At 45.9% G+C, this 11410-nt stretch overlaps 1 protein-coding gene across 1 annotated transcript; it reads left to right on the plus strand.

Moving 5' to 3' along the window:
• The first annotated feature begins 35 nt into the window (after nucleotides 1-35).
• On the plus strand, nucleotides 36-11370 carry RFC5 (replication factor C subunit 5). The gene is made up of 11 exons (XM_007189470.2): nucleotides 36-227; nucleotides 1844-1908; nucleotides 2181-2317; nucleotides 3484-3563; nucleotides 4191-4264; nucleotides 5481-5640; nucleotides 6359-6440; nucleotides 6833-6962; nucleotides 7535-7612; nucleotides 9382-9436; nucleotides 10503-11370. The coding sequence occupies exons 1-11, from the start codon at nucleotides 160-162 to the stop codon at nucleotides 10597-10599; spliced, it is 1026 nt and encodes a 341-aa protein (XP_007189532.2). The 5' UTR covers nucleotides 36-159; the 3' UTR covers nucleotides 10600-11370.
• Nucleotides 11371-11410: the final 40 nt, after the last annotated feature.

The raw sequence follows: 11410 nt of genomic DNA on the forward strand, positions 1-11410 counted from the left end.
GGGAGGAAGTCGGAAGCAAGCGGCTAAACCTCGCGAGAGTTGCGTTTGCGCGCGAACTGTAAGTCCGTGGGTCTCGGGGTCAGGTCTTGGCTGGTCGCGGTGCAGGCCCCTGGGGGAGGCGACAAGGCCACCGGACCCAGCCACCTTCGTCACCCTGTCATGGAGACCTCAGCGCACAAGCAGCAGCAGCAGCAGCCCGAGGCGGGCAAGATCAGGAACCTGCCCTGGTAGGAGGAGGCCCGGCTGCCGCGGGGAAGGGGGTCGGCCGCGCGGGGAGGTGGTGGCCGGAGTGGGCAAGTGGCAGGTCCCCAGCCCGACCTCGCCCCGCCACCCCAGGGTCCCACCTGGCTGACAGCACAGGGGTTCGATCTCGTGTCTTCTGACACTACATTGACCTCCGTGGCAAAATATTCTTCTCTCTTGCCAAAATATTCTCTTCTCTCGGTGCGATTATTGGTCAGATTCTAAACTAGAAGAAGAATGATGATGATGATGGTAACAACGCTCCCTAGTTAACTTTTATTCAAGTGACTTTCTATTAGATTAGCAGGCACCCTATTAGGTGTTTGAATTTTACAAAGACACTGGGAGGAAGTTACTGTTATTCCAGTTTTACCAAAAGGTTAAATGACTTGCCTAAGGTCCAGAGTTGGAAAATAAGTTTGTATTTGAACCCAGCTGGTCCAGATTCAGAGCTTGCACTCTTAACCATCCTACTTACACAACTGTGTCTTAGTGATGGTTTAAAGACTGAGTGGATTTGATTTGATTTTGGAAAACTCCAAGTTGTTTCTTTTCAGTTTATTGTTATCCTAGTAAAAACACATAACATACAATTCACAGTTGTAACCATTTTAAAGTGTACAGTTCAGTGGCATTAAGTACATTCAGAATGTTGTGTAACCATCCCACTATCTAGTTCCAAAATTTTTCATCATCCCAAATGGAAACCCCATACCCATTGGCAGTCACTCCCCATTCCCCCCTCCCTTAGCCCGTGGCAACCACTAATCTACTTTCTGTCTCTTATGAATTTGCCTATTCTGGATATTTCATATAAATGGAGTCATACAATACGTGGCCTTTTGTGACTGGCTTCTTCTTTTTTGTTTTTTAATATTTATTTATTTATTTTGGCTGCACCGGGTCTTAGTTGCGGCACACAGGATCTTCGTTGCGGCATGTGGGATCTTTCATTGCGGCATTCGAACTCTTAGTTACAGATGCATGCGGGATCTAATTCCCCAACCAGGGATCGAACCTGGGCCCCCTGCATTGGGAGTGCAGTCTTACCCACTGGACCACCAGGGATGTCCCGTTACTGGCTTCTTATATCAGTAATTGATTTCCTTTTATTGCTAAATAACGTTCCCTTGTGTGGCTATACCACCATTTATTTATCCATTCATCTGTTAATTTATATTTGGTTATGAGTTCAATTTTGGATTAATTTAGGTGCTCATCCAGGTTGAGATTATAGGCAGACAGCTGGAAAGATGAAATGAGAGCAGTTTTTCAGCACTGTTGATATTTGGGGCCAGGTATTTGGGGTGGCGGGGGAGGGCATGGGGGTTGTCCTGTGCACTGCAGGATGTTTAACAGCATCCCTGGTGCCTATCCACTAGATGCCAGTGGCACCCCCCACTCAGCTTTGACAGTGGAAAATGTCTCCAGATATTATCAAGAGTTCATTGGAGGACAAAATGGCCCCGGGTGAGAACCACTGAGTTAAAGGGTTTTGTATCTCTTTCTCTTTTAGTTAGGATATGAAAGGATTCTTTTGCACATAACAAAATGTTCTTGCCTTTATATATGTTGTAATCAAAGCTAAATTGTATTTCAGGGTTGAAAAATACCGGCCACAGACACTGGATGATCTCATTTCTCATCAGGACATCTTGAGTACCAGTAAGTATCCATGTGTCAGCGGCTGGTATCCTAGTCGAAGGACCTGGATACATTTCTTAGGAATGTTGTCTCTACTGAGTAGTAATTTTGAAGGATCTGATTGAGCTTTATGGGATGTGGCTTTAAGAGCTGAGTCCTTCAGATTTTTCATTCCTGCATCTGACCCAGATTTGAACATATGGTTGAAGTACCTTCAGCCCAACTCGGGCCTGCAGTGAATGAGGCAACTCTCAGAGACTGATGGCCTCTCTCTTTCTCCCCCCGACCTTCAGTTCAGAAGTTTATCAGTCAGGACCGCCTGCCGCACCTCCTTCTCTATGGTCCTCCAGGGACGGGAAAGACATCCACCATCCTGGCCTGTGCTAAACAGCTGTACAAAGATAAGGAATTTGGCTCCATGGTCTTGGAGGTAAATGGGAGGTTTACTGTTACTCTCGAAGGACTCCAGCCTCTTACTTTTAGTTCTGCTAGTTTTGTTTTACTTTACAAGTTAGTTGCCCTGCTGGTGGTTGGGAAAGAAGGAGACGTAAGATGTTTTAATTCACTTTTTTTCTATAATTGACATTTTTGCCTTGACTGGTACAAGCTAAAGGGCAGTGGTAGGACTAGGTGTCTTTCTTTGCTGTTGCCAACTTTTACCCAGATCCTCAGTGGTTGCTCGGTTGATGGCTGTCCCCCATGTGCCCCCAGATCCCTTCTGCATGTTGCTCCATGCTGTCCTTGCCCCGCCCCGGAAGGCTGAGCTGTGTCGACTGCGAGCTCTCTTGCCCTCTGCCTCCTGGTTGGGTTTGGCCAGCAGGGGCCTGGAAGGGGTTGGGGAAGGGAGAAGGAGGCCTGGTCCTGCCCTGGGGGTCACCACAGGCCGACAGCTTCCCCACCCGCAGGGCACAGCACGCAGCCTTCCCCCCAGCCAGCGCCACTCCCCCACCAACCCCTTAAGACTTGGGGGTGATAATGGGCCCCAGTAGGCCCTGAGGTATTGCATAGCCCTTGTGGTTTCCCCACACCTCACCAGCACCTTTTAAACCATCTCTTCATTTAATTCTCTTCAAATTACTGAATTTGAGTATGCCATCTGTTTACTACTAGGACTCGAGCGATATACTTAGCTTACGAAATTCTAAATTTTGTCTATTGTAAGAAAAAAACTGTTTAACTTGCTTTTGTATTATAGAACCTTGCTGCCACCAGTGTTCTTACTTCATTGTATTAAAAACTTGGTAACTTCTGGGTTGCTCTGGGTTGTGGTAGCTAAAATTAGCCTCATTCTGCTCGTGCCAGAGGTGCTGTTCACCGTGACCAGACCAATTAATTCTTCCTCCAGAGCATGTCAGTGATTGTCCTCAAAAGGGGGAGGAAAGACAGGCATTGGCCTTTCAGAATATAATGGAATGATCTAGTGAGTTGTAAGTTTTAAATATAATTGTGATCTTATTTTTAATGATTATCTCTTATCTGTCCTTAGAACTACTGAGACCTAGCTTGCTGAGCAGGATTGATGAAAAGATATATTCATTCACAGCTAGCACACCAACATGTTTTCTATTTATTTTGGCTTCTCTCTTTCACATTTAGCTGAATGCTTCAGATGACCGAGGAATAGATATCGTTCGGGGACCAATCCTGAGCTTTGCTAGCACAAGGACAATATTTAAGTAAGAATTCTTTGCATAATTTCTCTCCCTAAAGATTTTGATCAGTGAGGTGATAGAGTTTAATTTCTTAAATCCTCTCCTTTGCCAGTTTGTAAAAGTAAGGGGAAAAGAAAAAGGCTTTGTCAAAGCAGTCATGAAAAAGAGATAAAGTACAGGAATGGTGGTAAGAAATATTAAAATGCAAATATTAAAACAAAATATTATCTAAATCTATATTAGCAAGTTCTCTGGGGAAGCATTAATTTCATTACATCCTAAGACCGGAGGAGCTAGTTTGAATTTAAACAAAAATGCATTGAGATCAGGGTGGATAACTAGGATGGTGGTAAAAAAAGAAAAAGAGGAAAAAGCAGAAGTGAAGGGGGTGGGAAAAAAGCAGCACTAGAATAGAATAAGAGGCTACTGGGTGGAAGAAAGATGAAGGTGCCAGAGGACATAATCTAACACAAATACAGAAATTAGACCTCCGTGCCCTTTGACCACAGATGTCTGCTTTGGTCAGAGTTCTAGGAGAAATGAACTTCGTGAGCCAGGGCCTGATGGCACAAATGTGAAGGTGTAGGTTTGGGCCTGGAAGTCGAAGGAGATTGAAGAAGCCTTTTTAGGTGGTACCATTTGTTTTCCTAGGAAAGGCTTTAAACTAGTGATCTTGGATGAAGCTGATGCCATGACTCAGGACGCCCAGAACGCCTTGCGGAGAGGTAAGGAGCACAGCCATGTACGGCGTGTGTGGCTGAGGAATGCTTTGGAAGGAGAGTTAGCAACTTTGGACATGAGATAGGACGTGGCTTCTTTTCAGTTTTCATTCATCTTCTGGCCCAGCGAAATCTCTGTGTACCTTTCACTGTGTATCCCACCTGATGACCTAGACAAAAATCTCTATACCGGTGGTTACCCCTTTTAATAGTGTAAAGACATTAGCCTTTTGGGGACTTTTAGGTATGACCAGACACTGGTGTCTCATCCTCCTTCTCCACTGGGTTCAGTTTCAGGGTTGGGAATTTGTACTGTTTGATGGGAGGGAATGGGAAGTCTTTCATTTCTAAACTGCTAGATAGGTCTTTCTGCTGTTGGTACCGTTAGATACAATATAGCCAGGAAAATAACACTGGAAATTTAGTTGCACTCAGAAAGCTGACATGACTTCCCTACTTGCCAGGAGAATGATTGGGCCAGGAAAGGAGAGTATACTGTGATTTGTTGGTCTTAAGGCGCCTGGTGCAGTTAATTTCTTTGCAAGGACATTCCTAATCTCTCTCATTAAGATTCTGTGGTAGACAGCTAGGAGAGAAGACAATCTTTAGGAATTCTGGGGAGGAGTGGATTGCAGCCCATGTTGAAGCAGAGGAGGAGGAGGACGGAGTATCTTCTGGTCCAGAGGCTGCGGCCACCTTTCTTCAGCATCTTATCCTGTAGAGTCAGTCTGGGCAGATCCCAGTGTGAGAACGTTGGTACCCACAGGATGAAACTGGTGTCACAGGCATCTCTGAATTAGGGTTGATGCTTTCTCGAATGCTCTAAGGGTTCGAGACAAGGTCCACTGGAAAGTCTGCAAAAAGCCATCCCCCTCCCCCGCCCAGTAGAAGGTGGCTCATCATCCATTTGCCAAATAGAACTTTATGCAAAAGGGCAGGCATACCGGATTTCGCATCTTAGTGGAATGGAATGGCAAGAGCGCCAGAATCACAGCCAGTCACGAAAAAGGAAGCGTTTTGTTCAGTCCTGTGGAGGGGACGTGTTCATCAGCTCTGGGGAGAGAGGGGCTGGTCTCCAGGCTCACCCTCTCTCGCCACAGTAGCATTCCCACTTGTTTGCATTCTTGATTCCCCGCTTCACGTGACCATAGGAAAGTTCAGGGTTTCTGGGTCCCGTGAAGAATCAGGATGGACGTGAGGTGGTTTTCTTTTCCCTTGCCAGTGATTGAGAAGTTTACTGAAAATACCAGATTTTGCCTCATCTGTAACTATCTGTCAAAGATCATCCCCGCCTTGCAGTCCCGGTGTACAAGGTTCCGATTCGGTCCCCTGACCCCCGAACTCATGGTTCCCCGCCTGGAACATGTCGCAGAAAAAGAGAAGTAAGTATGTTGAAAAGCAGGGAAAGGGGGGCCTTGGAGACTGGGGGTCACGTAAGGCGGCTACTGGTACGTCTGAAGGCGATAACATTTGTAAACAACTCAGGCGAGCCTGGCACAGGGTAAACCTCACTGTCTGTCGGCCGCCCTGGTAGCTCACAGACGTTCTTCATAAAGGTCATTTGGTTCCTTACTGGAGTCCATCATCCTCCCCTAGAAGCGGTCCCACTTTCCTCCTACTCTGTGTCTTTGGAAACTGCACACTGCCAGGTCCCTCCCGTTAAGATGCCTCTAGCCTTTCTCGGCTAGCAGGGAAGGTCCTGAGACATCACATTCTGTGTGATCAGATGCCAAGCCAGTAGCCAGCCCAAGCTGCTGCTGATTTGATGGGTGCTTGGGCTCTGCGAGCGCAGATCTCGCCAGCGCCCTCTCCTCTCCAGAGAACAGAATTCAAAGCTACCTGCTCAGCATAGCAGTGCTTGGCCGCAAAGGATGGTCTTGCTAGACTTGGACTGGGCTGTGACTACTCACGTGAGGCCCACGTCCCCAGTAGCCAGAGCGAATTCTGGAGCCTGTAAATCAGGAGAGTATTGTTAACTCCGTCCTTCCCTTTTTTCTCTTTCATGGTTTCAAAGCCTTGACCTTCACAGTCCATCTTGTTCCCTCGGGGAGCATTTGTGCTCTCAGGGCCTCTACATCCCTCCTGCCTGTTGCCTTTCAGAGTCGACATAAGTGAAGACGGGATGAAAGCGCTCGTAACTCTTTCCAGTGGAGACATGCGAAGGGCCCTGAACATCTTGCAGGTAGGGCACCGCTCCTAGCACATCTCGAGTTGTTGCTTCAGAATACTTTTTCAAGAAAGACGTAAGCAACAGCATGACCAATGTGTTAATTCAGAAATCTAGAACTGGTAAGACATCTCATAGTCTGTCAAAGATGTACTCCCACCTTTGTGTTTTGATTAATTGAAAGAATAATTTGTTGCAAATAAGAGAAAGATAGGGAAGGACTCTGCGAAGTAACATAGCCGACAAGCAGTGGCCTCCTCTGATGCAGCCAGCTCTTAGCAGTGTAAAAGGTACAGGGCTCCAGCTCTCCCGTGCCCACCCACATTGCTGCCTCCGCAGTTTCCTCCTGACCCTCCTGCAGCTCAGTGGCTGCAGCAGCCGTGGTGACTCTCCCCCTGTCTGCCCAGAGCACCAACATGGCCTTTGGGAAGGTGACAGAGGAGACCGTCTACACCTGCACGGGGCACCCACTCAAGTCAGACATCGCCAACATTCTGGACTGGATGTTGAATCAAGACTTCACCACGGCCTACAGGAGTATCCTTTCTCTTGTCCTTCTGTCGGTGCATCAGGTGCCCGAGGCCTGAACGTGGCCTCACGAGCTCAGGCTGCAGGCAGCACCTACACCCTACTGGCAAAAGCCAAGTGGCTGCACGGGACACCTTTCAGCTTGTCGTGGGAGCAAGATGTCTGTCGGGGGGATGGGTACTTCTCTTTCATGCCCCAAATTCTTCCCGAAGGGCCCTGAGCTGGGTATGGCTTGAAGCCGCTTCACTCACAAATGGGAGGGAAGCAGTTAGACCTTGGGTGGAAGATGCAGTCATTTTCAAGCAGTTAGTGTTACTCTTGTTTTGCTATGAAATTAAAATCTAGGTGTAGTGATGGAAAGCCTTTTGGGCAATGCACTTGGTTCTGTTCTCTACTAGACAGAGATATCTTTCATCTCCCTTAATGGAGATGAAAACAGAAAAATAAGAACTGGGGTCCAACATGTGCAACTTCACATTGAAGGAAACAGCTGTGTTGGTGTGAAAAGCCCTACTTTCAAGTCATTCTCTGCAGTGTTTGTTCTGGAATTTGTTCCCTTTGCCTTAACTGCTCCTCTCTAGATATCATGGAGTTGAAAACTCTAAAGGGGTTGGCATTACATGACATCCTGACAGAGATACACCTGTTCGTGCACAGAGGTAACCTAGGTTCTTCCCCAGTTCAGAAGCTATGCAGGTGGTGGCATGCATCGGGGTTAAGGGTGGCTGGAGAGGGGACGTGACGCTTCATTTTGGAAACAAAGAAACAGGAATGAAGAGGTATAAACCCGGCCCCCCATTTTTAGTTTTGTTTTGCTATTTATTTTTTTTATTGGGTTGGCCAAAAAGTTCATTCGGGTTTAAGTAAAACTAAGACACATTTTTAATTTTCGTGAAGAACTTCATTGAATAACGTATTCACTAACCGAATGAACTTTTTGGCCAACCCAATATTTGTGTGTCTGTGTCTTGCTTTTAAAACCTTGTTCCAAAAATACTTTTTTTTTTTCATAAATTCATTTATTTTATTTATTTTATTCTTGGCTGCGTTGGGTTTTCGTTGCTGCGCGCAGGCTTTCTCTAGTTGTGGCTAGCGGGGGCTACTCTTCATTGTGGTGCACGGGCTTCTCATTGCTGTGGCTTCTCTTGTTGCAGAGCACGGGCTCTAGGCGCGCAGGCTTCAGTAGTTGTGGCACGCGGGCTCGGTTGTTGTGGTGCACGGGTTTAGTTGCTTCGCAGCATGTGGGATCTTCCCGGACCAGGGCTCGAACCCATGTCCCCTGCACTGGCAGGCGGATTCTTAACCACTGCACTACCAAGGAAGCACCAAAAATACTCTTTTGACTTCTAGAATGCTGGGGAAAAAGAGGAAAGAAACTCCTAAAGGCTAACTTACTTCCTCCAAGGGTTTGTATTTTACAGCAGTACGTTGGAGTTTGTATTTCTAAAAGGCTATTTTCCCCAAAAGGAAAGAAGGAGAAGGAAGATCTAGCTTCACATAACCAAAGCAGCCTCAGCTAAACCATCTTTAGTTCCACACTTGGTCGTATGTCCTGTACAGAGAATTGCTTCTCTACCTTGAGAGCACATGTGAATCACCCCAGACCAATCCAGTTGGCCCTTTTGGGGGAGAACCAGACACGAGTGTATCTTTGAGCTCTACGTGAGAATCACCCCAGACCAATCCAGTTGGCCCTTTTGGGGGAGAACCAGACATGAGTGTATCTTTGAGCTCTACGTGAGAATCACCCCAGACCAATCCAGTTGGCCCTGTTGGGGGAGAACCAGACACGGGTGTATCTTTGAGCTCTACGTGACGTACTGTTCAGCCTCCTGGAGAAGCTCTGCCTGCCCAGCAGCCACCTGCAGACACTCGGGTCCACGAACACTGTTCTGCCAGTGCCTTTCCAGGCCTCTCCCTGGCTGGCTGGCATGTGAAATTCTGCCCAAGAACATGGTTGGCTCAGGCCCAGCTCTGCACTTTGTGGATGCTGAGCATGAATCGACTTTTAAAAATTATTTGTTTTGTTTTTTGTTTTTTAACATCTTTATTGGAGTATTAATTGCTTTACAGTGGTTACGTTTGTTTTTAAAACTGGGACAGCGAGTGAGAACTTAGCTTTCACGGAACCTTGCAGAGCGGCCCGGCGCTGACAGGGCAGAGTGGTGGCGCTTCCGTCTTCTTACGATCGCTCTGTAACCTGCTCGTTTTTCTTTTTGGCTACCCTACGAAGACTAAAATGAATAAAAACTGTGAAAACCTATGCAATTTTTACCTCCTAGAGGTGTGGTGTCTTGAGATTTGTGGCCTCAAGAGGTTAGTCTTACGTATCTGGTGTGGAAACTCATACTTGTCTTCTGGGATTTTTTTTTTTTTTTTATAGTAGGTAATGACAGACCCCACTCATTTGATTTTGTTTTTCCCCCAGTTGACTTTCCATCTTCAGTTCGAATACATTTATTGACCAAAATGGCAGACATTGAGTGAGTATTTATTTCCCAGTTTTAATTCTTCTCCTCCTTTTTTCCCCGTTGTGAGTTTTTTGTTTCTCCTTGCTTGGTTTCAACTGTTTTGTCTAAATCATTCATATACAGGATAGTTTTTGCTGGGATTATTGAATGAAGCATGGGGAAGGGTGTGAGCTGCTCATGTAAAGAACACGGATAAACACAAAGGCAGGTACAGCTCAGTTACGTATTTGAGATAAAGGCCTCTCCTTCGACCTGAGAGGCCTGGTCCACCTTGGTTCTAGACATGCTCCTGTTATTTGGGAGGCCTGCTTCAGTTCAGACATCTAGGTCGTTTGGGGACGGCCAGCTATCCAGCTGTTATTAAGGCCTTTTGCCATACGAAAGCATATTGCAGGGAAAGTAAACATAAACTCAATTTTCCACTTTGCCTGGTTCAGTAAACAGTTATTAGTCCCCAGTGAAGCTGGCAGCTATCATTTAAGTAGACAAAAGCACTAGGTTCAAAATAGATGTCCACGTAAGCCAACTAATTCGCCATCGTTGGCTTTCACATGTACCAGTTAGGTCACTTCTTATCACTATGCTGTGAATAGCATGATTTTGCTTTCAATGGCTGGGCACTTGAAAGGTGGCAAGATGAAATACCAGTGTCTTGCTTTATTGACCACAGAACCACAGATATGGCAGCCAAACTTCCCAGTGAATTAGGAGGAAGGGAATCTTAATTATAATTCCTCTCGATGCATTTTGCAGGTGAAGAAATAATGCCTAGTTACATAAATTTTGCATATCTGTATAGAGCTTGAACAAAGTTAAAAGTTCAGAACACTGCTACTGGGAACAATTTTTTTTAATTTAGTATTTCCTCCCCAGTTTGAATCAAATTTATAAAGGAGTGTTTGAGGCAACCAAGAAAACGTTAGGGGACATGTGCAAGATTGCTGCCCAGAATGAATTTCTGTCACCTCTTTCCTATCCTTCTCTGGCCAACTTTCAGTCTGACTGCTATTGTTCTCTTCAAAAGGCAGCTGTTGTGATTGATAGTCTCTCTTCTTACCTTTTGTTTGATTTCTTTTAGGTACAGACTTTCTGTTGGCACCAATGAGAAGATTCAGCTGAGTTCCCTCATTGCCGCCTTTCAAGTCACCAGAGACCTGATTGTCACAGAGGCCTAGATGCTGAGGACCACTTGCTGCCTATTCTCGGGCCCAGCAGTGACTGGACAGCAGGGGACACAGTCACCCCCAGTTTCGGAGAATTGTTCCAGGCGTGGGTGGGCAGATATGTACCCAAAGTACCGTGTTTGTGGCTGGCTGGAGCAGGGATGTACAAAGCAGTTTTAATGTACAGCTCTCTCACTGCACTGCCCATTTGTGTTTTATAAGGGGGGGAAAAAAAAGCAAAACCCTTTTTTAGCCTTAAGGCTTTTACCCTTCAGTTGCCTGGATGATAGGAAATGGGCTACCCCATTTGGAATATCAGGCTTTCAAATCTAATACAGTCCAAGTGTCTTCCAACTCAAGGTAAAAAGAACATCTTCAGAGTTAAGTTTGTAAATCTAAATCTGTGGCGCTACTTTAAATAGGTGTTAATGGATTTCTGGCCCAAACTATTATACTCTTATAAAGTGGACTCAATTTTCTTTACTTTAAAAACTGGCCTGCCTTTTTATTTCTCCTTTTGAAGTAGAGGAGTTGCTAGCAGGTTCCCAGTTGTGGCGTGGACAGTAGCGAAAACATTCATTTTAAATGATGCTATCGGGGCCATAGGTCGTTCAACACTGGCTTGTTTAACCCAGGGCACATGAGACTAAGCCTGACTCTAAACCTGCAAGTGCTGAAAGGATTGAGACTCTTCATATTTAATCTAAATGTAATGCAGTTTATCTGCGAGCATTTGTGCTGCATGTGTGATAGTGTTCTGCACAATAAAAATAAAGCAGCTTGCTTGTTGTGTTACAAGTGACTCCTTTCCTTAGCCAATTAT

The sequence above is a fragment of the Balaenoptera acutorostrata genome, chromosome 13, assembly GCF_949987535.1.
Source record: "Balaenoptera acutorostrata chromosome 13, mBalAcu1.1, whole genome shotgun sequence".
In the NCBI taxonomy this organism is placed as follows: Eukaryota; Metazoa; Chordata; class Mammalia; order Artiodactyla; family Balaenopteridae; genus Balaenoptera; species Balaenoptera acutorostrata.